We start from the raw sequence: 26,093 nt of genomic DNA on the forward strand, positions 1-26,093 counted from the left end.
TGGGAGTGTGCTCAAGCAGCGCGGTCACGCGTTCAGCGGTGATCAGCTTCGTACCGAACTGCAATGGCTAAGTGACCAGGCGCTGGTGAGCATCGAGCAACTCGGCGACAACCTGATCGTTGCCACTTTGCTGGAGCGTGGTAGCGATGTTGCCAACGGCGTGGTCACCGTGCCCGGTATCCAGCGTCCTAAACCCGGGCGCTAACGCCCATGGCGCGCCCCTCTACCATCGATAAACTGCCCGATGACATCCTAAGTCAATTACAGGCACTCCTCGCTGATCCGCGCGTGAGCCAACTACAGGCGACCGCTGAGATCAATCGCATTCTTAGCTCACAAGGCGCAAAACCTGTGAGCACATCCGCGGTCAATCGCTATAGCCAGAGGATGGATGCAGTGGGTAAGCGCCTAAAGGAGCGCCACGCGGTGGCCGATATGTGGATTGCCAAGTTTGGCCGTCTACCTGAAGGGCAGCTCGGCCAGCTCATCACCCAGTTGGTGCAGTCCTTGGCCTTTGATGTCAGCCTCGCCATGAGCGAAGGGGTGATGGATCCCGGCGACATGGAGGGTACGGTGAAAATGCTCAAGGAGCTTGCGATCACGCAGGACAGGCTGGAGGCTGCTAGTTCACGCAATGCGGCGCGTGAGAGCGATATACGCAAACAAGCGGCAGAAGAATTGGCTCATCGAGCGGCCAGCGAAGGCGACAGCATCACGCCTGAGCGCCTGCGCGAAATCATCCGTGAGAGCTATGGGGTATGAGCCAACCCATCCTCTATCCCTACCAGAAGCGCTGGCTGGCGGATAACTCTCGCTTTAAAGTCGGGATGTTTGCCCGGCAAACCGGCAAGACATTTGCGACGACACTTGAGATCGCGCTTGATGCGCTGGGTGCCGAAGCGGCAGGCGGCAAAACGCGATGGGTTATCTTGAGCCGTGGCGAGCGCCAAGCCCGCGAGGCGATGGAAGAAGGCATTAAGTTGCATTTATCGGCGATGAAAATTGCCTTTCAGGCTTACGAGTCGGATTACTTTGACGGCATGGCCAGCAAGGCGCTGGAGGTCGCGCTACCCGGCGGATCACGTATTACCGCATTGCCCGCCAATCCCGACACGGCGCGCGGCTTCTCGGCGAACGTCTTCCTTGATGAGTTCGCATTCCACGCAGATAGCCGCAAAATCTGGCAGGCCTTGTTTCCGGTCATTAGCGCTGGCTATAAGCTGCGCGTTGTGTCCACGCCAAACGGCAAGGGCAATAAATTCTACGAGCTCGTCACCGACCAGTCGACGGATAACCCATGGTCGCGCCATATCGTCGACATTCACGAGGCGATCCGCGACGGCCTGCCACGCAATGCCCATGAGCTCAAACAAGGGCTCAAAGATCCGGACGCTTGGGCACAAGAGTTCGAGCTGCAGTGGCTCGACGAGGCGAGCGCTTGGCTGCCATACGAGCTCATTAATAACGTCGAACACGATCAAGCCGGTGATCCTGCCCTCTATCAACGCGGAGCCTGCTACATCGGCAATGACATTGCCGCACGCAACGACCTCTGGGTGGCTTGGGTATGGGAGCGCATTGGCGATGTGCTTTGGGCGCGCGAGATTCGCACCCTGCGGCGTGCGAGCTTTGCCGAGCATGATGCCGTGCTCGATGAGTTGGTGAATCGCTACAACCCGATCCGCGTCTGCATCGATCAGACCGGCATGGGCGAAAAGCCGGTGGAGGATGCCAGCCGTCGCTACGGATCGAGCCGCGTCGAAGGGGTGCTATTCACTAACGACAACAAGCAGCACCTTGCGAACCTCGCTAAACAAGCCTTTGAGGACAAGACCGTGCGTATTCCGCTCGGCGATGAGTTACTACGTGCCGATCTGCACAGCCTGAAAAAGCTCACCACCGCCACCGGTCGCCCGCGCTTTGACAGCAGTGGCGGCGATGGCCATGCTGATCGGGCGTGGGCAGCGTTTCTCGGTATCTATGCCGCCAGTCACCCCGTAGCCGAATACGCTTACACCCCGGTCAAACCGCGCTACCGCGTTGATCCCGACGACGATAGCCGTCTCATCAAATCCACCGCGAATTTTAAAGGAGGCTGCTGGTAATGGTGCAGCTTGTTGATCACCGAGGCGAGCCGATCAAAACCCAAGGGTTGGGCGATGAGCTCGCCGCCCCATCACTGACCGGCATTCGATCGGCATGGCCATCGGGCTCGGTCGCCTCCGGCATCAGGCCGCATACGCTAGCACACATCATGGATGCCGCCGCCAGCGGCGATGCGCACGAGTACCTTACACTGGCCGAGGAAATGGAGGAACGCGATCCGCATTACGGCAGCGTGCTCGGAACCCGAAAACGCGCGATCATTGGCGTGGAACCCACGGTTGAAGCTGCCACCGATGAAAAGAGGGATCAACGCCTTGCCGACGAAGTGCGAGCGCTGATTCGCGATCCTGCCTATCATGAAGCGGTCGATGATCTACTGGACGGGATAGGTAAAGGCTACAGTGTGGTTGAGCTGATCTGGAGCCGAGGCCAAAAATGGCTGCCGTCTTATCAATGGCGCGACCCAAGGTGGTTTATCTACGATCAGGACACCGGTCGCGAGCTGCTGTTGATTGATGAGCTGCACCCTATGGGCAGACGCCTGCCGGGGTATAAATTTATCGTGCATCAGCCGAGGCTAAAGACTGGGCTGCCGATTCGTTCAGGCCTCGCACGGCTGGTGGCCGCAAGCTATATGTGCAAATCCTACACCGTGTCCGACTGGATGGCTTATCTCGAAGTCTTCGGGATGCCGATTCGCATCGGGCGCTATGAAGCCACGGCCAGTGCCGACGATCGCAAAATCCTCGAGCGAGCTGTCGCGAATATCGGTTCAGATGCCGCCGCCGTTCTTCCCGAGAGTATGCGAATTGAGTTTGAGCAAGCGGCCACGGGTGGCAACACCGGCCACGACGTGTTTGTCAAAATGGCCGAATGGTTGGATCGCCAAGTCTCAAAAGCCGTGCTCGGTCAGACCGCGAGTGCCGAGGGTACACCGGGCAAGCTAGGTGGCGACGATGCCCAAAGTGACGTGCGAGCTGATATTCTCCGTGCCGATTGCCGCCAGCTTGAAAACACTATTAACCGCGATTTAATCAAGCCGTTTGTGGATCTAAACTTCGGCGTACAAGCTCAATACCCACGGGTCACGTATCGCGTCCAAGAGCCCGAGGATATTGCGGCCATGGCCGATGCACTGGCAAAGTTGGTGCCACTCGGAGGGTTAGGTATCGAAGCCTCCGTTGTGCGCGACCGGCTGGGCTTCCCCGATCCGGCCAAGGACGCCGAACTGCTCGGCGCTGCGCCCAGCATTACTGACACTGGCGCCAATCATCAATGCGCCCATTGCACCGCGACCGCGATCAATAGCAGTGAAGGTGACGCTGATGAGCTCGACGAACTCGAACGCGAAGCGATGGACGAATGGCAGGAGCAACTCGGCGAGATTATCGAACCCATACTTGAGGCCGCCGCCGATGCCGACAGCTATGAATCCCTTGTCGAACGACTGACAGAGCTGGCCGAAACTGAACCGCGAATACTGGCGCAAACCCTAGCCCGCGCAACCTTCAAGGCTCAAGGCCTAGGCGATGCCTGACTACATCCCCAAACCCGGTTTCAAATTCCCGGCTCAGCCCGATAAAGACGCACTGGATTATTTCCGCGGTAAAGACCTGCGCCCGGGGTTCGATTACCGTGATGTCTGGGGCAAGGAGCACGCGGCGGCTTTCACCGTGGCTAAGGCGATGCAGCTTGATATCCTTGATGATATTCGCGGTGCCGTCGATAGTGCGCTGGCAGAGGGTAAGACCTTTGCTCAGTTCAAAAAAGAACTTGAGCCTATATTGCGCAAAAAAGGCTGGTGGGGGGTTAAGTCGCAAGTCGACCCGCAAACTGGCGAAACGGTGGACGTGCAGCTTGGTAGTACTCGCAGACTACAGACGATCTACCGCGCCAATCTACGCTCCGCCCGTGCCGCCGGTCAGTGGCAACGCATCCAGCGCACCAAGGCACTGCGACCTTATTTGTTGTATAACCTCGGCACCAGCGAACGTCATCGGCCAGAGCATCAGAGCTGGCGCGGTACGTTGTTGCCAGTCGATGATCCGTGGTGGCTTGATCACTATCCACCAAACGGCTGGGGCTGTAAATGCCATATCCGACAGGTGAGTAAACGCGAAGCAGAGCGATTGCAAGCTGAGGGCATGGTGGACTCGACCGCGCCGCAAATCCTAGACAAAAACGGCAAACCCACTGGCCATCGAGAGCGGCGTATGGTGGCCGTCAAAACCAAGCGTCCAGAGATTAATCCAGTGGATTATGTCAATAAACGTACCGGTGAAATTCAGCGCGTGGATCGCGGGCTTGATCCCGCGTGGGCAAGTAACCCCGGCATTGACCGCATGCGAGTCTTGCGCGAACAGCTTGCCGCCCGTGCCGATACGAGCGATAGCCGCTATGCCGCGCGAGCGGTGAGCCAAGTAGTAAAGAGCACCATGCTTGATGCGTTTGTCGACGCACCGCGTGGCCATATGGCCGTTGGTGTGGTATCGGCCAAAGCCCAGCAGGCATTGGCATCGAGCACGCAGGTGGTACGCTTATCTGATGCGACCATGCGCAAGCAAGTGCAACACCATAAAGATCTGACGGTGCAGCACTACCGGCTGCTGCCAGAGATACTACGCGACGGTGCAATCATCCAGCAGCGCGATGGCCGCTTGGCGATGTTTCATCAGATTGAGGGCAAGTGGCATAAAGCCGTGGTCAAGACGAACAGCGAGGGCGGTGAGCTCTATATCGTGAGTTACCACCGCACCGAAGCGAGGGAAGTCAGACGTGAGATGAAACGCGGCACTGTGCTTAAGAGCGTGCCGGATTAAGTCGGGGATGGGGCGGCGCCTGGTCGCCCCGTGGGATACAGGTGGCGGCTGCCGACTCGCCAATTTACCCCCGGCATCCGAGGTTTAGAACATATAACAGGCCAGGCACCTGTGCAGCAATCGCAGGCAGATTTTGCCCTGTATCCTTGATGGTGAGTCTATCATACCCACAAGCCACTTGAAACGAATCGCTTTTTCTGCGATTTTTGGCGCTGCTTTGCTTACGGGTGGGTCAGAGACCGTCCGCCAAAATTTAAACGTTTTTAAACGGCGGTTTAATCGATTTAAACGGTAGTGGCGCATCCGTCGTTCCCATGCTCTGTGTGATAACGCTGGATTCCACTGCTAACGATATCGGTCAATCAAGGTTTCTGAGCGTATCGAAGGAACGAACACCATCGATTTCGACGAACTCAATCACTGTTTGCGAACCCTCCTCTACGTGGCAATGTAGATATTCAGCCACCTGAATCCCAACCTCGGTGCCCTTGGCCGTATCGTTACGGTCATGAACAAAACCACCATCCTCACTAGCCCCGGCGATCTACTGATCGCGCTCAATGCCTCTGCTGATGCTGATGCAAACGTGCCGCAGTGGGTTGAGCTCTTACCGGCCGGGCGTATTTCCGGCGTAGATGGTCGGGCATGGAATAACGATCAACCCGATGCGGTTGTAGCGGCCTTTGCCAACCGAGCCATACCGATCCCTCTGGACATCAACCACACCACTGAATGGAAAGCCACAACCGGCGATCCGTCACCTGCGGTGGGATGGATCGAATCCCTCAATAATCGCGAGGGTGTGATCTGGGGACAAGTGACGTGGAATCCTGATGGGCAAACAGCGGTGGCACAGCGGCAATACCGTGGACTATCGCCCGTTTTCAAATTCAATAAGTCAACCGGTTCGGTGCTCAGTATCGAATCTGTCGCGCTGACAAACCGTCCGAACTTGCACATCCGTGCACTGAATCAATCCCAATCAACCCCCGAACAGGAGGCAACCATGGCCGTCGATCAGGCTATCTGTACTGCGCTTGGACTGGCGAACGATGCCAGCGTCGAGGATGCAGTGACTGCAATCAACGCAGCAAAAACCACCACTCCCTCGCTTGACCAATTCGTGCCACGTGCTGATTACGATGTCGCGCTTAATCGGGCGCAAACGGCAGAGACCAGCCTTGCGACCTTGCAAAGCGATCAGCGCAACGCCGAAATCGCCACTGCGATCAACGCTGCTCTTGATGCGGGCAAGATCACGCCCGCGAGCAAGGATTACCACATTGCCCAATGTCAGACTGATGGTGGGCTTGCGCGGTTTAATGACTACATCAAGGATGCCCCTGTAATCGCTGATGGCGGTGCACCTGATCAAAAACCCACCGATAGTGGCTCGGCGCTCAATGCGGCCGAGCTCCAGGTGTCGCACCTTTTGGGCATCACCCCCGAACAGCTTATTGAATCACGAGTTATTGAATCACGAGGAGATCAATCATGATCATCACCAATGCATCGCTACAAGCTCTGCGCACTGGCTATCATGCGGCTTACAAAGAAGGCGTGGGTATGGCTAAGCCTCAATACGACAAAGTGGCCACCACCATCACCTCCAGCACCGCCAGTACCACTTATGGTTGGCTCGGTCAGTGGCCTGCGTTTCGGGAGTGGGCGGGTGATCGGCAATTTCGAGATATGAAAGAGCACGGTCACACCATCGTCAACAAGAAATTCGAGAGCAGCGTATCGGTTGGTCGCGATCAAATCGAAGACGACAACCTCGGCATGTTCAGCGCGATGTTCCAAGAGATGGGCAGAGCAGCCACGGTGTTTCCTGATCAACTTGTCTATCCGCTCTTACGCGATGGGTTTTCTGAGCTGTGCTACGACGGTAAAGCATTTTTTCATGCCGAGCATCCCGTTGCTCCAAAGGTCGATGGCACCGGTACTAAACGCAAGGTTTCAAACACTCTCGTTGATGGTGACTATACCGGTGATGCGTGGTATCTCCTGGATTGCTCACGTGCGCTTAAGCCGCTGATCTATCAGACCCGCCGTGCACCGGCGTTTACGCATATGACCGACCCCAAAGATGAGGCGGTATTCCTGCGCGATGAATATCGCTATGGCGTAGACCTACGGGCGAATGCAGGCTTCGGCTTCTGGCAAATGGCCTACGGCGCCAAAGCACAGCTCAATGCCGCAAACGTCTGGACAGCGATCAGCGCGATGCGCGGCTTTACGGCCGACGGTGGTCGAGCCCTCGGTGTCAAACCAACCACCTTGGTGGTACCGGCCAGTCTCGAAATGGCCGCCACGCGCTTGCTCAACCGCGAACAAATCACTGGCGAAGACGGCAGCGCGGTCAGCAACGAACTGCGCGGTCGCTTTGAGCTGGTCGTCGCGGACTTTCTTTAATACTCTCTGAGCTCGACGGTATGACTTACGCTTCGATTTCCGACGTTATTGACCGCTACGGTGAGCATCAGCTGCCCATCGTGGCCGATGATCAGATTGATCAAGCCGCGATCAATCGCGCACTCGCTGACAGCAGTGCTGAGATTGATACCTATTTGTCATCGATGTACAGCCTACCGTTTCCTTCACCGCCTTTGGCGCTTGTACGTGTGTGCGTGGACATCGCAATGTATCGCCTTGCAACTGATACGGTGCAAAACACCGAAGAGCGGCGCCAGCGCTACGACGATGCGGTGGCATTACTGCGCCGTATTAGCAAGGGTGAGGTCACGCTCGGGGTGTCGGCGGACGATGGGGCGTCTCAGGGCTCAGACCCAGACAGCACCCTGAGCCCCCTCGAAGGGTCGCAAGGCGAAACATCTACCAGCACCAGCGCCGAGCGCGTGATGACCCGTGACACTCTACGAGGTGTGTTGTGAGTGTCGCGATCTCGGCAGAAATTGTGGGTCTGGAAGCGTTGAACCGCCGCTTGCAGCGCCTATCCGCCGTGAATATGGCGCCGCTAGTCGAAGGCCTCGCTGGTGAAATCGAAAGCCAGACACGGCGACGCATTACTGAAGAACGCACCGATGCTGATGGCGTCCCTTGGGCTGACTGGTCTGAAGACTATGCGGCGAGCCGCAGCAGTGGGCATAGTTTGCTGCAGGGCGAAGGTGATTTACTCGATTCGATTCATGCCTACAGCTCCGGCGACTACGCCGAAGTGGCCAGTGATCTTGAATACGCCGCGATCCACCAGTTTGGTGGCGGCGAAGTTGGGATCAATCTTCCTGCGCGTCCCTATCTCGGCATCAGCAGCGACAACGAAGCGGATCTGCAAGCCTTGATTGATGACTATCTGGATAGTCATATTGAGAGGTCGTTGGCATGATCAATGAGTTACTGGCCGCAGTGCAAGCAGACATACGCGCCAAACTGCCCGAGCTTAAAGCCGTTGAGTCCCATGGTGGTCGTTTTGATCTGCGGGAACTCAAACGCTATGCCGCCCGGTCACCTGCGATTTTTATTTCATTGGTCGATGTGCCGACCACCGAGCTCGTCGGCACGGGTGAGTGTGATACAACACTTGATCTGGCCGCGTTTGTTGTCGCAACCGACCAGCGTGGTTTAAGTCGTCACACCGCCGCGATTAATATCGTGCAGTCGCTGCTGGCGCATATCCCCGATCACGCTTTCTCCACCTCCGGTGTTTTTGGCGCGTCTCATGTTCGGGCGCGCAATCTTTATTCCTCCGAGAGCGACAAAAATGGCGTCGCACTCTGGGCTGTTAGTTGGCGCCAGATCATACGGATTGGTACCAATATCTGGGCGGAAGATGGCGTCTTGCTCAAATCCCTTTACATCGGCGACGACAACGCCGCCGTGGTGGGTACGCCATGATGCACCAAACCATGCAGTACACCATGGCCGAGGTGAATCGGCGGCTCAACACGATGTTTCGTATCGGTGTGATTGATGCAGTTGATCACGGTGCGAATAAAGCGCAAGTACGCTCAGGCAATGCACTGACCGATTGGCTACCAATCCCTGCCGATGTGGGTGCAAATTACATCCGCTGGCGTCCGGTACGGATCGGCACACAGGTGTTGCTCTTTAGCCCCGGAGATCTCGCCCAAGCGGTCATCGTCGCCACGTACTACACCGCCACACTGCCTGCGCCATCGGATGATCCGGCACTTGACGTGGTGCAATTTGATGACGGGGCGCAGATCAGCTACCACTCTGGAACGGGTGTGATGACGATCAAAGCTAGGGGCGATGTGAGTATTGATGTCGGTGGCAATGCAACAGCCAATGTGGCTGGAAGTATGAGCGCCACAGCAGGTGGTAGCGTGAAAATTAACGGTGCAGATGTCGCGCTCAATGAAGGCGATGGCGTGGTGACCGGTGCGTGTATTTGCCCGTTTACCGGACTGCCACATGCCGATGTATCGGCACAAGTACGGGCGGGGAAATAGTAATGCTTGATGCCGAAGTACTTGAAGGTTTAATCGAGAGTGAATTTAAGGCGCGCGGGTTTCAGACCGATGGCGAACATTCTAAGGTGAAGTCAATGGCAAGTGCATTAGCCACCGCTATTGTGACGCATATTAAAAGTGCTGGTGAGGTCACTGTGACCGATGGGTCATCCTCTGGGACGTATAAGGTGCAGTGATGATGGGTATGGATCGCACTACCGGCAAACGTATAGGCGGCGTGGCGTACCTGCGCCAGCGTCTGACCGATGCCCTATCGACACCGCTACACAGCACAGTCATGCATCGCGAGCGTGGATGTCGAATCGCCGATCTGATCGATGCACCGATCAATGCGTCCGTTTTGCTTGATATCTATGCCGCTGTGGCCGAATGCTTGCAGCAGCCGCTCGCCGGTGTGCCGGATTTTCGGCTGTCTCAAGTTGAGCTTGTGGACATTAAAGGTGGTCGTGTAACCGTGAACCTAATCGGTCGTTATTTGCCAGCAGGCCGTGAGATTACGTTGGATGGGATCGCTGTATTATGAGTTACCTATCCCACGATATTGATCTGTCAGCACTGGCGGCGCCCGAGGTAGTGCGTTCGCAGGCCTACGAATCCATCCTAAGCGATCTCCTTGATCAATTCACAGCGCAGATGCTGGAACTCGATCAAGAGTACATCCGTCCCTTGCCCAGCGATCCGGTTTATCAACAGTATTCGGTGATCGCCTACCAAATCCTGCATCACAACGAACGCATCAACGATGCTGCTCGCGCAGTGATGCCAGCCTTCGCAACCGGAGCCGATCTCGATCATCTCGCAGCGTTTTACAAAGTTGAACGTCAGGTGATTGACGCCGGTGATCCCGATGCCGTGCCTCCGGTGCTACCAACGATGGAATCAGATGATCGCCTTCGCCTTCGCATGATGCTCGCACCTGAAGCATGGACTACGGCTGGCAGTGAGGGCAGCTATACATACCACGCGCTGAGTGCGGATCCACAGGTGGCCGATGTCGCAGTGCTCTCGCCGGAGCCGTGTGAGATTGTGATTTACATCATGACCGATAGCGGCGCGGCGTCCGATGCACTGATCGATACGGTACAAATCGCCGTCAGCGCCTCGCAGGTGCGACCGCTAGGGGATCGAGTGAGCGTACACAGCGCGCAGGTTGTTGAATACACACTCGACGCGCAGCTCGATCTCGATGATGGCCCATCAAAAGCGATGGTGCTTGACGCCGTGCGTAAGGCCTTCGCCACCTACCAAGAGCGCAACCAGCGCCTTGGTCGCTCGGTCTACGAGTCCGCATTGCATCGTGCCCTGCATCAAAATGGTGTGCGCCGTGTGATGCTGTCGAGCCCTGTCGAGTTACCGATTGTCATCGAACAGCATCAAGTGGCGATCTGCACCGATGTGGCCATCGAGGAAGCGCTATGAACCAGATACCGCAAATATCCTTAACCCATCTGCCCGCCGAGAAGTGGTATCAACCCACACGCTGGCGGGTGATTGACACCGTGCCGATGGTTTTCGAGGATCCTGATGGCAAGCAAAAAATCCGCTTTGAGATCCCTGCTGGTTACATCACAGACGGAGCCAGTGTGCCCCGTTTGTTATGGTGGTTGTTCCCGCCAACGGGGAGATATCTACCGGCAGCGCTGCTGCACGATTACCTACTGACAGACTCCGGTCTATCGCGCAAATCCTGCGACCGGATGTTTTTGATAACCATGCATTGCCTCGGCGTGGCGAGATGGCGACGCTACACAATGTTCGCGGCCGTACGAATTTTCGGCATCTTGAAACAGTCAATAAACCGCATTGCAAGGGTCATTAAATCATGAGCCTCTTGCCACCGAATGCCAGCGAGATGATGCGCATTACTGAGCGTATTGTGACCGAGCGCCTCGCACGAGAGCAGTTTGATCTGCGCGCACTTTGGAATCCCAGTACTTGCCCAGTTGAACTCTTGCCCTACCTTGCATGGTCACTGTCGGTCGACGACTGGGATGACAATTGGTTCGAACCTGTAAAGCGCGAAGTCTGCCGCCGTGCCATGGATGTGCACCTGATCAAAGGTACACGCGGTGCCGTCGAGCACGCGCTAGTCGCCCAAGGTGTGGCGGTAGAGATGATCGAATGGTGGCAAGCCGCACCTGAGCTACCGCGCGGTACGGCATCGATGACCGTGTGGGTATCGGATAACCGCGCCGGCGGTATCCTGCTGGCCCGCCGAATCTATGACGCCATCCGCCGCGCAGTCGAGCACAGCAAACGCAAATCGATCCACGTCAATCTACGCGCCGGTGCGAAATTCTCAGGCGCGGTCAAGCTTGCCGGAGCGATCAGCGCGCTGCAAGTTAAAGTGGTCGAGATGATCACCGTCACTGACACCGCACTCAACGGCACGGTCAATGTCGCGGGCACGATCAGCACCCACCAAGTCATCACGGAGGCCACATGCTAGCCGTCACTTTTACCGACATCGGATTGTTGCGCGTCATGCAACAATCCGACGCCGAACTGCAAGCAAACATCACCCATATCGCCATCGGTGACCAAGGCTATAGCCCCGACCGTAGCGCCACTTCATTGCGAGGTGAACGCGCACGGGTGACTATTGAGTCGTCCAATCGCGTGTCCGACACCCAAGTCAATCTATCGACCAAGTTTATCGATGGCAGTGAGTATTGGGTGCGCGAGCTCGGCATCTATTTGGAAGACGGCACTTTGCTAGCACTCTGGAGTGATCCAAACCATGCACTTGCCTACAAACAAGACGGGGTTGATCTACTGATCGCTTTTGCGCTGTCTATCGCAGGCCTGCCCGCCGAGTCGATCACTATCACCGATACCGGTGCCGATCTACAACTGATCTATACCGCCGAATTTTCAACGATGGCCGAGGCCATTATCCGGCTGCAAAGTGAGCAGCTTAAACAACGACTGGAGATTAATCGAATGATCCAAAAGGGGGTCGTATGAGTACGACAGAAGAAATCGCACGATTAACGAGGGCGCATGAGGATGCGCATCAGACACTGTTGGAGCAGATTGCGAACATGAGCAGGATGTCACCCACTGGCACAGTGATTGCTTATGCCGCCGACACCCCGCCCACCGGTTGGCTGGAGTGCAATGGCGCTAACTTGTCGCGTACTAGCTACGCAGCTCTGTACGCGATTATCGGTAATGTTTATGGCGGCAACGGCTCAACAACGTTTGCGCTGCCTGACCTGCGCGGGCAGTTTGTACGCGGATGGGATCACGGACGTGGATTGGACTCTAATCGCGGGCTCGGATCGTCGCAAAACGATGCGTATGCAAGCCACGATCATCAGTTACCAATTAACGGCCGGGCACCATCATCGTCTGACTGGAGTACTTGGTCAATTATCGCTGGCGTCGGTAATCTTGTGTTTGTTAGCTCTGATCACCCACGCTTCACACGGAAAAAACGGCGGCGGAGAAACTCGTCCGACCAATATTGCACTGATGTACTGCATTAAATATTAGGAGTTAGCGATGACAACAAACGTATATAACTATCACCCGACCTCAGGCGAGTATCTGTCCGAATCAACCGCAGCACTCGATCCGATTGGGCGTGAGCCTATGGTGCCCGCTAATGCAACGCTGATTGCGGTGCCAGATGCTAAAGACCAGCAAATAGCGGTGTTTGATGCCGATAAACAACAGTGGTACGTAGTCGCAGACTATCGCGGCACCAAGTATTGGCTCACAGATGGTTCTGAGCACACGATTGATGCGCTCGGTGTTGAGCCTCCTGATAATGCGCTCGATGCACCTACACCACCGTCGCTCGATGAGCTCAAATCTAACGCGACGCGAGCAGTGCGTGAGTTTGCATCAACGACCCGTGGAAAGCTGGTCGGGGGTGCAGACGCGGTGAAATTGGCAGGCTGGGTTGAAAAATCCGCGCGTGCGCACCGCGTCGTCACCGGTGCGGGTAGCGATGCTGATCTTGCAATCCTCGCTGCCGAAGCCGTCCGGCGCGGACAGGGCGAGACTCCGGAGCAACTTGCTCAAATGCAGAGCGCGAAAGCACAACAACTCGCGATGGCTGAAGCCGTGATTGACGGATTAGAGGCCTCTGCGCTCAAAGCCATAAAGGCAAACGCAATGCAGACACGCTCGCCGATCTGATCGACGATCTCACTGCCAAGGCTCAGTCAGAGCTTGCAGCTTTGGGTATTGCTCAATGAGCACGCCATCCGCTATTAAGATTCCCAATAGGAGCCAATTATGACCAGCTACCACCACGGCGTTCGCGTCCTCGAAGACGCCTCCGGCGTCCGCCCCATCCGCACCGTTCAAACCGGCGTCATCGGTGTAGTGGGCACCGCGCCCGGTGCGGATAACGACACCTTCCCACTAAACACCCCGGTATTGATCGCGGGCTCGCAGGCCAAAGCCGCCAAGCTCGGCGACACCGGCACATTGCCACTGGTCATGGATGCGATTTTCAAACAAGTCGCGCCAATGATCATTGTGGTACGTGTCGAGTCCAAAGCCGACGCGGCACAACAACAGTCCGCAATCATCGGCGATGTCACAGCGGCCGGAAAATTTACAGGTCTTCAGGCACTGCTCGCTGTCGAGGCGCAGCTTGGCATTCGTCCACGCATTCTCGGTGCGCCGGGCTTCAGTCACACTAAGACGGTAGCCGACGAACTCGCCAGTATCGCCGGTGCCCTTCGCGGCTTTGCCTACGCCGATGTCGTTGCCAGTACCGCCGAGGAGGCGGTAACGTATCGCCGCCAGTTCGGCGCCCGCCGCTTAATGCTCCTGTGGCCTGCGATTAACGTCTGGGACAACCCAACATCGAGTTACATCGGCCTGCCAGCCAGCGCCTTTGCGCTTGGCATGCGCGCCAAACTCGACAACGACACCGGCTGGCACAAGACGATCTCCAACGTCGAGATGCTCGGTGCCGCCGGTCTCACCGCCGATGTATCGTGGCACCTACAAAACCCGAACACCACAGCGGGACTTCTCAATGCCGCCGAGGTCACCACCACGATCATGCGCAAGGGCTACCGCTTCTGGGGAAGCCGCACCTGCTCGGGTGACCCGCAATTCGCGTTCGAGTCCTACGCCCGCACAGCCGATGTCATTGCTGACACCATGGCCGAAGCGCATGACTGGGCGATTGATAAGCCGATGTCGAAGGTGCTGTTCAAAGACATTCTGGATGGCATCAACGCTAAATTTGCTGAACTCACGACGGGCGGCTACATCCTAGGCGGTGAGGCTTGGATTGATCCCGAACGCAACACCGAGACCACGCTTGCCAGCGGCAAACTGATGATCAACTACAAAGTCAACCCAGTGCCGCCGCTCGAAAACCTTAGCCTGGTCGCATCAATCACTGACGAATATCTCGTCGATTTACTACCGGCCGCCGGTTAGGAGAACGTTATGGCAACTCAAATCCCTGCCACCCTCAAACAATTCAATCTGTTCATTGATGGTCGAGGTCATGCTGGACTTGTCACCAGCGTCACGCCGCCGAAGATCAAGTCGAAGACCGAAGATCATCAGGCTGGCGGCATGCCCGCGCCAGTTGAGATCGAACAAGGCTTTGAAAAAATTGATGGCGCCTCATTTGTAATGGCCGAATATAACCCCGCCGTGCTCAAGTCTATGGGAGTAATCAATGGAGCTCGGCTGTCAGTGCGATTCACGGGCAGCCTGAAGGCTGATGGCGAGAAAGCAAAACCGATCGAAATCGCGATGCGGTGCAAGATAAAGGAGCTCGATATGGGGGATTGGAAACCCGGTACAAAAACTGAGCTGAAAGTGCCGCTGTCAGTGTACTCGTACAAATGTACATTGGGCAGCGAGGTTATCTATGACCTCGATCCCGAAAATTTCAAGTGGACTATCGACGGCGTCGATCAACTCGCTGAACACCGAGCAAACATTGGTCTGTAAGGAGCAATACGATGACTAAACAAACCGACAAAAACGGCTATGACACCTATGAGTTTCTGCAGCCTTACCACGCACCCGGCACCGGCGAGTATAAACCCGGCGATATCGTCTCGCTGCTGCCACGCCAAGCAGTATTTTTGATCAATCAAGGCATTGTCAAAGTCGCATCGCCCTGTCCAAAAAATGGAGCCAAAAATGCTAAATAATAGCTATACCATCACACTCACAATACCTGTTGAAATCGAAGCCGACCAGCATACAGAGCTTAGGTTTCGTCGTGCAAAGTTGCGCGATATGGAGCTGGCATCAAAGCAAGGTGGCTCTGACGAACTGGCTCGAGAAAAGTGTTTGGCGGCAAATCTTGCGGAGGTATCACCCGACATCATCGGCGAACTGGATATGGCGGACTATAAAAAAGTGCAGGAGTTGCTCAGCCATTTTTTGCACAACACAGCTTGGACTGGCGACAACGGGTGATATGGCTCGCACAGCACACAAGTTGGAGTTTGAGCGAGATCCTTGATCTTGAGCTTGACGACTTCAACAAGTGGTGCGAGTCGCTCGAATCACTGCTAGAACAACAAGCGAATAAACTCAGTAAGCAGCATGAGTGAACTAAAGGCAGTCGTCAAAATTGGCGCACGGCTTGGCGATTCATTTCAGTCAGTTATCGGCGCGGCTGGAGTCAAGCTGCAGCGTCTTGATGACCGCGTGGGTGCGGCGATGGAGCGTAATCGAGCGCGCCAAGCTGAACTGAAAGGGCAAATGATGGGCACGGTTGCCAGCGGCGCTATGGTCGCTGGTGCCATTGCGGCGCCTGTGACTGCTGCCGTTCGGTTTGAAAGCGTGATGGCGGATGTGAACAAAGTGGTTGACTTTGACACACCGACGCAATTCAAAGAAATGGAAAAAGACATACTGCGTTTGTCAACCGTGATCCCAGTTGGGGCGGATGGCATTGCAGATATTGTCTCGGCGGCCGGGCAGGCAGGTATCGCTCGCAGCGAATTAGTACGATTCGCCGAGGATGCTGCAAAGATGGCGGTAGCGTTTGATATGACCGGTGCACAAGCAGGTTCATCGATGACCGGCTTGCGCACTATTTTCAAGCTCAATCAGGATGAAGTGGTCAACTTAGGTGACGCATACAATCACCTGTCGAATAACATGGATGCGACCGCCCGCGATATGCTTAATATCGCAAACCGTACCGGTTCGACGGGCGCACAGTTCGGGCTGACCGGGGAGCAAGTGGGTGCTTTGGGTGCGACCTTTCTTGCTCTAAAAACTCCGCCAGAAGTCGCTTCGACGGGCATCAATGCAATGCTCAATAAATTGGCGACCGCTGATCAGCAAGGCAAAAAATTCAATGATGCACTTTCATTGATCGGTCTGAGCGCTGGTGGCCTGAAGCAAGCGATTGAACACGATGCGCAAGGAGCACTATTGATGTTCCTTGAGGCAGTTGATGGTGCCGATGACAAAATGGGAGTATTGATGCAGCTCTTTGGCATGGAATACGCCGATGACATCACAAAACTCGTGGGTGGGCTAGGCGAATATCGCAAGGCGCTCGGGGCAATCGGTGATAACTCCAAATATGCGGGCAGTATGCAGAAGGAGTATCAGGTTCGTTCCGAAACCACCGCAAATAGTTTGCAGCTGATGCGCAATCAGTTGACTCGCACAGGAATAACTATTGGCTCAGTCTTTTTGCCCGCTGTTGTCAAAGCGTCGGAAGCTGTCGGAGATACTGCTAGCGTTTTTTCACAATGGGCGGAGGAAAACCCTAAGCTAGTTAAAGGGATCACTTACGTGACTACGGGTCTTGTTGGACTTAAGGTCGCGACTATCGCCACAAAGCTCGCTTTCGGCGGCTTGAAAGGTATGGCGCTTCGTACCGCCAGTGTTTTCACTAGTCTACCCGTTAAATTTAAATCGGTGAGGACTGGGCTTGGCAAAGTCGCCGGTGCGCTGCGAGCGGTGAATATCGCGGCATTGGCAAGCCCCATCGGTATTGCTATTGGAGCCATCGCGGTGGGTGGGGCGTTGATCTACAAGTATTGGGAGCCCGTATCCAGTTTTCTTGGTGGTGTATTTAATGGCTTCGTAACGGGAATGCAGCCGTTTTTGATGTATTTGAACCACTGTTTGGCTACGTAGGTCAAACTATTGATTGGTTTGTGTCACTACTGGCACCGGTTGAATCATCTGAAGACGCGTTACTGTCTGCGTCATCAACTGGGGAAATCTTCGGGACAGTGCTTGGCACTGTGACGACTGCGGCCTTGCTAGCAGCTAGCGGCATTGGTGCTATAGCGCTGGTACTTAGTGCCAGTCCGATTGGTTTAATTGTTGGCGGTATTGCGGCAGCGGCTGGACTGATCTGGTATTACTGGGAACCGATTGGCGACTGGTTTAAAGATTTTTGGGATGGATTACATCCACATTTTCGGACGCGTGGGATTGGGTTGATAGCATACTTAGCACTGATCCATTGTCGATATTGAGCGGCGCGTGGTCAGGTGTTATTAGCTTCTTCGGCGATATCTTGTCAGGTGTAGCGACCAAGATCGATTCTGCCTATGGCGATATTACCAAACAACTTGGTTTTGATCCGCTGAAGCCAATCAGTTTGGCGTGGAATGGGTTAGGCGAATATTTCACCAGCGTTTTCGACGGAATCGAACATACAGTTATGTCATCGGTAGCGTTCATTACAGATCGCATTGCGTGGGTCAGCAACATCTGGTCAGATGCTCTTGAGCTGATTGGTTGGGGTGATGACCAAGACACTAGTCACACAATCAATACGCACGAAGCGCCTGCTAGACATGATCTTTTGCCCCTGGCTCCAGTGCAAGTGCAGCCGGGTCGACAAAATCGTATGCAGACAACCGTCAAATCAGTCTCAGCATTCAGCAGCGCGATGGCGAGGATGCGGACGCACTAGCTGAGCGTGTTATCGAAAAGATCAATCAGCGTGGGCGCTGGGATGAAGAGAGTTTATGCTCGATGGCGCATAATAAAAGTCATACGTCAATGATGGCACTCGGTGACTTTAGATTCTCTTTGGCTACCGCAGCACCTCAGCAGATCATTCGGTCAACGCAATATCGCTGGGTGGCACAAGAACGATTTGGCCGGGATGACGCATTGCAATATACGGGCTCTGGATCTGACACCATGTCTTTGCATGGCGTGATTTATCCACACTATAGAGGCGGCTTTGGGCAGCTCGACGCAATGCGAGCGTTGGCCGGACAGGGCATGCCTCTGCTGATGATTAGTGGTGATGGTAAGTTGCAAGGTCAGTGGTGCATTAAATCGATTTCGGATACTAAAAAAGTTCTTGACCAAGCGGGGCGACCGTTGCGTCAGGATTTCACACTCGCACTCATAGCTTACGGCTCAGACACATGATCACGTACCGGACTCGGCAAGGCGACACGCTTGATCTTATCTGCTATCAACACTACGGGCAGCAAGCCGGAGTAGTTGAGCATGTGCTTCAGGCAAATCCTCATATCACGGGGTTGACGGTTCTGCCATTGGGTATTGTCATTAGCTTGCCCGATATGCCATTGATGCGGCCTGCGGTTGCCAACAAACAGAGGCTCTGGGATTGATGCAGCCGACTTTTAGTCTTTCTGCCAATAACAAGGATATCACCGCGGCTATCCAGACTCGATTGATCAGCCTAAGCATCACAGAGAAGGAAGGTATCAAATCCGATGCGCTTGAAGTGACACTTGATGACCGTGATCAACTATTTGAGCTACCGCGCCAAGGAGCATTACTCAAGGTCTCGTTAGGTTATGTTGAGACTGGGTTGGTAGAGATCGGACACTACACCGTAGATGCGATTGAAGCTCAAATCGTCCCGCGTCAATTGGTCATTCGCGCCAAAGCTGCCGAGCAAATCGCTGGGCTCAAAGTGCAGAAGACACGCTCATGGCACCATGTCAGACTCGCTGAAATCATCGACTCAATTGCCAGTGATAACGGATTGATATCCGCAGTCTCGGAGCGTTATAAAAACACCTTGATTGAGCACATTGATCAGCTCGAAGAAAGTGATCAGAACTTACTCACTCGATTGGGCGTGCAGCATGGCGCTGTTGCCAAGCCAAGCAATGGGCGCTTACTCTTCATCGCCAAAGGTGACGCCAAAACAGCCAGTGGTCAGGAGCTGGACGCGGTAAGAGTTGATGGAAATGAACTCAAGTCTAACAGCCGGGCAGAACTTACCCACCGGAGCGTTTATCAAAGCGTACGGGCATACTTTCACAATCACCAGACTGGGCTGCGAGAAGAAGTCATCGCCGGGTCGGGCAGCCCCTGCCACACGATCGCTCAAACATGGGCAAACGAACCCTCCGCCCGCGACGCTGCCCAGACTAAACTCAAGTCGCAGCAACAAGGCATCGGGAAGGGTGTTTTAAAGCTCAAAGGTCGCACCGATATCAGCGCCGAAACTCCGCTGAGACTTGTCAATGTAAGACAGGGAATCGACGGACAATGGCGCGCAACAAGTGTGTCGTTTCGGCTCGAAAACGAGGCGGTTTCACGACAACGGTTGAGATCGAAAAGTAGACATTTACGGGTCAATAAAGCATGATTATCGACCCATTTCGAATTCGTGATTCGCAAGTCACGGATTCGCATTGACGCGGCGCGGCTACAGCCATTGTACTGTACGATCTGACCAATACATGGTTCTGCACCAATCACAAAGACAGTGAATTGGCTCAATTTGGACGTGGCAAGCAGCGTGGCAACAAAGATCCGCTGGTGACGCTGGGTCTATCGCTCAATGAGTTTGGATTTCCGTTACACAGTGAGTTTCTACCGGGCAATGTCAGCGAGCCCGGTACGCTCAAGCACGCCATTGAACAGCTTCAAAGCCCGTGCACGAGCCAAAGCAAACCCTTAGTGATCATGGACGCAGGCATTTGCACTAAAGCCAACAAAGCGTGGTTGACCGAGCAGGGCTATGACTATCTGACCATCGAGCGCAGCAAGCAGGACATTCCAGAGCGTCCAGAGGATGCATCGATAGAGAGCGCCCAGAGCGGCACCGTACGCACCTGGTGTGTCGCCCGTGATGAGGGCAGTGTGCATTTGGTGGTACACAGTCCCACGCGCGAGGCCAAGGAAACGGCGATGCGCGATAAAAAGCAACGCGAGTTTGAAGCAGAGCTCACGTATCTGCATGAGGGATTGACACAGCCACGGCGGATAAAGCGCGCCGAGAAAGTGCATCAGAAAATCGGTCGACTCAAGGAGAAGTACCGCTCGATTCAACGCGGCTACGATATCGAGGTTGAACTCAGTGACGATGGTCGCACCGTCAACGCGGTGCACTATCAGCGCAATGAGCACGACCAACAACGCCGTGAGCAACTGGCAGCTATGTGCTCAGTAGTTCACGCACGGACTTGAGCCAAGACGCGTTGGTGCGCCTGTACTGGCAACTGACCGACATCGAAGCGACCTTCCGCAGCGTGAAGGCAGAGCTGGGAATGCGCCCGATTATCATCAAAAGGATGATCGGATCAAAGCGCATATCTGGATCAGTTTGCTGGCCTACTATGTGGTTCATCATCTACGGTGTCAGCTCAAGGCCAGTCACCATCACGACAGTTGGAGTACGATCCGCAAAAGCATGGGACACCGAGTGCGCCTGACCACGCTCTATCGCAATGATAAGGAGCAGTGGGTTGGCTACCGACGAGATACCCCGGCGCAGGCCTATGAAACGGAGCTACGGCGAATACTGAAACTGCCCACCAGCACTTATCGGAGAAAAATCATTCAAACCAACAGAGTGTAGTGCCACTGGAAATAGAGCGTATTTTTAAGTCATTGATTTTATTTGGCTGATACGAATTCACTTCTTTAAAGTGCTGAACTTGGGCTAGGTAAGCCCCCCGAGCAATTGCCAGCCTTTGATTGGTTGCCACGTCTGTTACTGGGTGTGAGCGATAATACCAACGTATCCACCAATATTCTCGCTATGCGCTTCGAGATTTGAACAATGACGGATGGCAGGATATCTGTTATAGCAGCGATCAAATCTACTGCGCAATCAACCACAACGGGAAGCTATCCAACGCCAAACCTTGGTCAGGTGAGACTGCAAAGCGCATTTTGCACAATCCTCGCAACGGGTCTGAACTAATGACGAACCGGCTTACGGTTTCGAGTTACATCAGTTGAACGACGATGCCTATCCAGATTACTGCCTGATGAATAAAGAAGGCACGTGGTGTGCGCTCAGTGATCGAGGCAAGCGCTTTGGTCGTTTGACGCGTTGGTCACCGTGGAACTATGACACAGATCGGCGCATGATCGATATCAATGGCGATGAACGTATGGATTTGTGCCGTGTCTATGGCAACAAGCTTAGCTGTCGCCTGAGCAATGGGTCGAGCTTTGGCAAAGAGCAAGATGTGCTGAGCCATCAACTCGAACCTTCCAGTAGCCAGTTTATCGATATTAATAACGACGGACTGCTGGACTTCTGCGGGATCCACACGAACAAACATTTGCATTGTAATCTGGCCAAAAGCCAACCGTTGGGCAAAATAACAACTTTGATTCTTCGTCAAGGTGGTCGGTGGCGCCGTTAGGCTCAGCGAAGGATCAACATCTTGCCCGCACTTTCCGTCTGGCCGACATCAACAACGATCAACTCCCTGATAGCTGCTACCGCAAAGATAAACACGCTCCGATTCGTTGCGCACTCAACGATGGTCGGACACTACAAAGGCCTTATACCGCTCACGAGCTCGGATCTAACAAAACCCTCTGGGAAGATGATCCCATGTCAGAGGGCAGCTTGATGTTTGTAGACATCGATGCCGATGGCTGGCAGATCTTTGCGTCAATGCGACCGGCGACCGCTTGATGTGTGGCTTGGGCAATCGCAGTACGCTCACTTACTCGGCGCTCCAACAACAAGCCAGCGTTCTTGGCGCACGAAGCGTCCGAACGTCTCGTGGCCGAGGTAGCGTCCTTGGTCTTGGCATCTTCAGAAAAACCACTGATCGCGACTACGCCAGCATCCTCTCAAGTCAGGTTCAGTTTGCTGGCGATATCAATGGCGATGGTCGCATGGAACTTTGTTATCGCTCAGATGATGGGATTCGCTGTGGAGATATTTACAATGCGCCGCTATCAGAACTCACTTTAATCAGTGATGGCTGGGGGAATGCCACACGTGTCACTTACGGTGTGTTGGCCGCGACCGGTGCCCTGCTGGATGACCAACCGCAGTCCGGCCTTGAGCGGCGAGTGCCCATGGATCGGATGGTGTTGCGCATTGATGATATCGATGCCAGCGGTCAAGCTCTGTGGACCCAATTTCGTTATGGCGGCTATGGCCACAAACGAACCGAGGGTGGACGAGGCTTTCGAGTGATGGAACAGTCGAGTAGCGACGGTATTCGAACCCGCTCCGTGTTTGGCCAAGATGGCGACGAACGTGGACAACGGGTTGAAGAAACCCGCTATGCCAACAGTCAACGCATCGAAACCACTCGCCACCAATACCGCAGGGTGGCCAATACCCGTCAACCGACCATTAAACGCGTTGAAGTGCTCGGTAGCCAAACCACAACGTGGGAACTCAATGGTCAAAAAATCGGCTCCCGAGATGTGGAATATAGCGACTACGACGCTTATGGCCATCCTGGCCATATCACGACGACGACCCTTCGCGGCCATGGCAAACTGACCGAGGTGATCGAAACCGATTATCTCAATACGGCAAGCGCTTGGTTGATCGGTCTGCCTAAACGTATCACGACGACTCGAACCATCCGCTCGGCCAGCGGTCATCAAAACACGCACCGTACGACCATCGATCATCGCTATGACTCTCGCGGAGCGCTGACTCAAACGGTGACCCCACTGGGTGACCCGATGGCGCTGACCACGAACTATTCCTACGATGGTTTTGGCAATGTTGTTCAGACCAAGCGCAGTGGCGTTGTCGATGCAGAAGGCAACCGACAAACTCGCACGGAACAAGTCCAGTACGACAAGACGGGATTGGTCATTACCCGACGGACCAATGCATTGGGTCAATCCAGCGCTGGAGCGATATCGACCGAAAGTGCATGCGTCCACAAACGCATTACGATGCCAATAATCTGATCACAAAGGTTCGCTACAACTCACAGTGCCAAACAATCAATGAGCAGTATGCTGACGGCGAACGCGTGAGCCACACGACCCAATGGATCGATGGTACGCAATTTGTCGTGCACCCGAGCGATGATCATTCGCAATTTAGCAAACCCGTTTATGTCGTACACCGCCATAGTGACCGACAAGCCCTCAAAGCGACTACTATGACTCCAAACACCGCAAAGTCCGCCATACCACCGAGGATATCTGCCCCGCGCTACCAAGCAAACGCTCATCTTCCCCATATGTTTGCACGGCAGGCAAAAAACGTACCATTCACACCGACGATTACTACGATGTCTTTGGCCGCACAATTTTCTCAAGCCAGCCCTATTTCGAACAACATCCAACCACCACCACGGGCACCGTTGCACACATGCGCTACGACATCCTCGGGCGCCTGCTATCGAGCACCCCTCAGGCGGGTCGAAGTGACCGCCAAATCCATTTTAGTTATCTGGCCAATCAGGTAAAACAGCGTTTTCCCGGAGGTCGACACAAGACTGAAACCAAAGGCGTACTCGGCCAAGTCGTGCGCGTTGATGACGCTCTGACCCACACCACCTATGTTTACCGTGCCGATGGGGCACTCATTCAGAGTCGTACCGATGGCCTTGGCAGCACTTTTAAGTACGATACACGAGGCCATCGCACCCAAAGTAATGACCCATCACTGGTGTGTGGAGCTATAGCCATAACGCCTTTGGCGAGCTCATGACCCAACGCGATGCCAATGGCAAGCGCACAGTGCTCAGCTATGACCGTTTGGGGCGCCTGCTCAAGCGTGAATCCGCTGACAACAAGGCGCAGTATCAGTACGACCGCGCTCATATTGGCGCTCTAGATCGGGCGGGCAACGACCAAAGCGAACGCCGCTACGAATACGATGCACTGGGTCGGCAAACTTCGCAAATCGTCACGATCAATGGAGAAACCTTTGAAACCCAGAGACAATACGACGAAAAGGGTCGACTCAACACGCTAAGCTACCCGAGTACGGAGGCATCGTCGACGATGCGCAGCGCTCGAAAATCGACGTGGGCTACCACTATGATTCACATGGACGGCTTCAGAAGCTCACGGTGCCCAAGAACCAAGAGTGGGATGTAAACTACATTCGGCTAGAACAGAGCATCAAAGCGTTGCTCAAAGAAATCGCTGATCTAGAACAAAAAGTCGAGGAATTTGAGTCCAGCTATCAAGAGCATATGCATGAATATAATCTGGCTCTTAGAAGTTATGCGCGATATCGAAGCACTGCAACACACCTTGATGAACGAGCCAAGCGACTGGAGTCTTATGCAAACAGTTATTACCGTATCGCCAATCGTTATCAAAGCAGCGCCGACAACTACCGTCGTCAAGCCAATCCTTCTGGAAGCGCTTTGGCAACATGACCTTTACGCTGCAGCGCGAATCTAGTGGCTATCTCACCTATCAAGCCAGCCGATGCACTAAACGCGGGAAACACAACCGCTGTAAAGCCCGCCAATACTACAACTACAGCGTGCCACGCTGGATGGTCGGGACAAAACACCAGTGCACCGGTGGTAAAGAAATTATTGCTATTGGGGGCCACCAAGATACATCAACCTTGGCAACGTCTATAACCAACAGGCTCAACGTGACCAAAACACGGCCACGTATTTTCGCAAATTGGGCGATCGACGCAAGGGTCAGGCCGATTGGTACCGAAAACTGGCAGATCGTTATGACCAGAGCGCGGCCAAAGCCCTCAAAAACGCTCGGAATCACATACAAGCTTCCAAGTAACTAAATTTAACCAGTTGAAATACTTGAATTAAAATCCCCTTCATCAGATGCGGGAACCAAGACAAATCCCAATTGGGCGGCTCGATTTCAAGGTTTTTCATCACTCGCTGCTGATGGCGGCGCTCATACTCATCCTGCCCCTGATCGACATACTCGGTGCCACGCTTGAGCATCATATAAACCACCCGTGCCAATTTATGAGCCGTCGCGGTAATCGCTTTGGCGCTCCATGCCTTGAGCGCATCCGTCGATAATACGCGCCCAGAGCACTGCGAGAGTTGGATAAGGCAAAAGCGGCCATGCGAAGCGCGGTGGCCGCTCGATTGGCCACGCGGTTCGTTTTGCGGCTCAGTACCTTGCCACCAGAGATTTTGTTGCAGGGCTCAATCCCAACCACGAGGCAAAGTGCTTCACAGTCTTGAAGCGACTGACATCCGTGCCGATTTCAGAGATGATGTTCAACGCTGTCAGATCGCTGATGCCGTCGATGGCGGTCAAGTCCACACCACTGACTCGGTAGAGTTCGCTACGCACATCAAAGGCAGGTGCTTTGCCCGCTGAGCTTTTCCCGCGCTCAAGCCTCTGTGGATCACCTTGGTCATCAAATGACTGTAGTTGCTGTTGAATCATTTGGTCGCAGGCTTGAATCTTCTGGACGTAAGTATCGTACAGTTCACCGATTGGCGCAGAGCAAACACATGCTCTGGGCGATAATGACCCTCTAAAGACTGAGCAATGACCTGCTCGCTCTTTTTGCACCGAGCATCGCGATACGACGCGAGCTTATTGGGGTCTCGTTCGCCCT

At 54.5% G+C, this 26,093-nt stretch overlaps 6 protein-coding genes across 6 annotated transcripts; all 6 read left to right on the forward strand.

Annotated features, from left to right (window-relative positions):
- Nucleotides 1-210: 210 nt before the first annotated feature.
- LOC144898098 (mu-like prophage FluMu protein gp27) lies at nt 211-762 on the forward strand. The gene has a single exon (XM_078788975.1). The coding sequence runs from the start codon at nt 211-213 to the stop codon at nt 760-762; it is 552 nt and encodes a 183-aa protein (XP_078645101.1).
- Nucleotides 759-2,105, forward strand: LOC144898099 (mu-like prophage FluMu protein gp28). Its single transcript, XM_078788976.1, has one exon. It carries the CDS (start codon nt 759-761, stop codon nt 2,103-2,105), a length of 1,347 nt encoding a protein of 448 aa, XP_078645102.1.
- On the forward strand, nt 2,105-3,632 carry LOC144898100 (mu-like prophage FluMu protein gp29). The gene is made up of 2 exons (XM_078788977.1): nt 2,105-3,544; nt 3,603-3,632. Exons 1-2 carry the CDS (start codon nt 2,105-2,107, stop codon nt 3,630-3,632), a joined length of 1,470 nt encoding a protein of 489 aa, XP_078645103.1.
- Nucleotides 3,633-5,433: 1,801 nt separating this feature from the next.
- LOC144898101 (mu-like prophage FluMu I protein) lies at nt 5,434-6,423 on the forward strand. The gene has a single exon (XM_078788978.1). The coding sequence runs from the start codon at nt 5,434-5,436 to the stop codon at nt 6,421-6,423; it is 990 nt and encodes a 329-aa protein (XP_078645104.1).
- On the forward strand, nt 6,420-7,340 carry LOC144898102 (mu-like prophage FluMu major head subunit). Its single transcript, XM_078788979.1, has one exon. It carries the CDS (start codon nt 6,420-6,422, stop codon nt 7,338-7,340), a length of 921 nt encoding a protein of 306 aa, XP_078645105.1.
- Nucleotides 7,341-13,627: 6,287 nt separating this feature from the next.
- LOC144898103 (putative prophage major tail sheath protein) lies at nt 13,628-14,794 on the forward strand. Its single transcript, XM_078788980.1, has one exon. The coding sequence runs from the start codon at nt 13,628-13,630 to the stop codon at nt 14,792-14,794; it is 1,167 nt and encodes a 388-aa protein (XP_078645106.1).
- Nucleotides 14,795-26,093: the final 11,299 nt, after the last annotated feature.

This window comes from Doryrhamphus excisus, unplaced genomic scaffold, assembly GCF_037039965.1.
Source record: "Doryrhamphus excisus strain RoL-2023G ecotype Guam unplaced genomic scaffold, RoL_Dexc_Guam_v1.1 HiC_scaffold_83, whole genome shotgun sequence".
NCBI lineage: Eukaryota > Metazoa > Chordata > Actinopteri > Syngnathiformes > Syngnathidae > Doryrhamphus > Doryrhamphus excisus.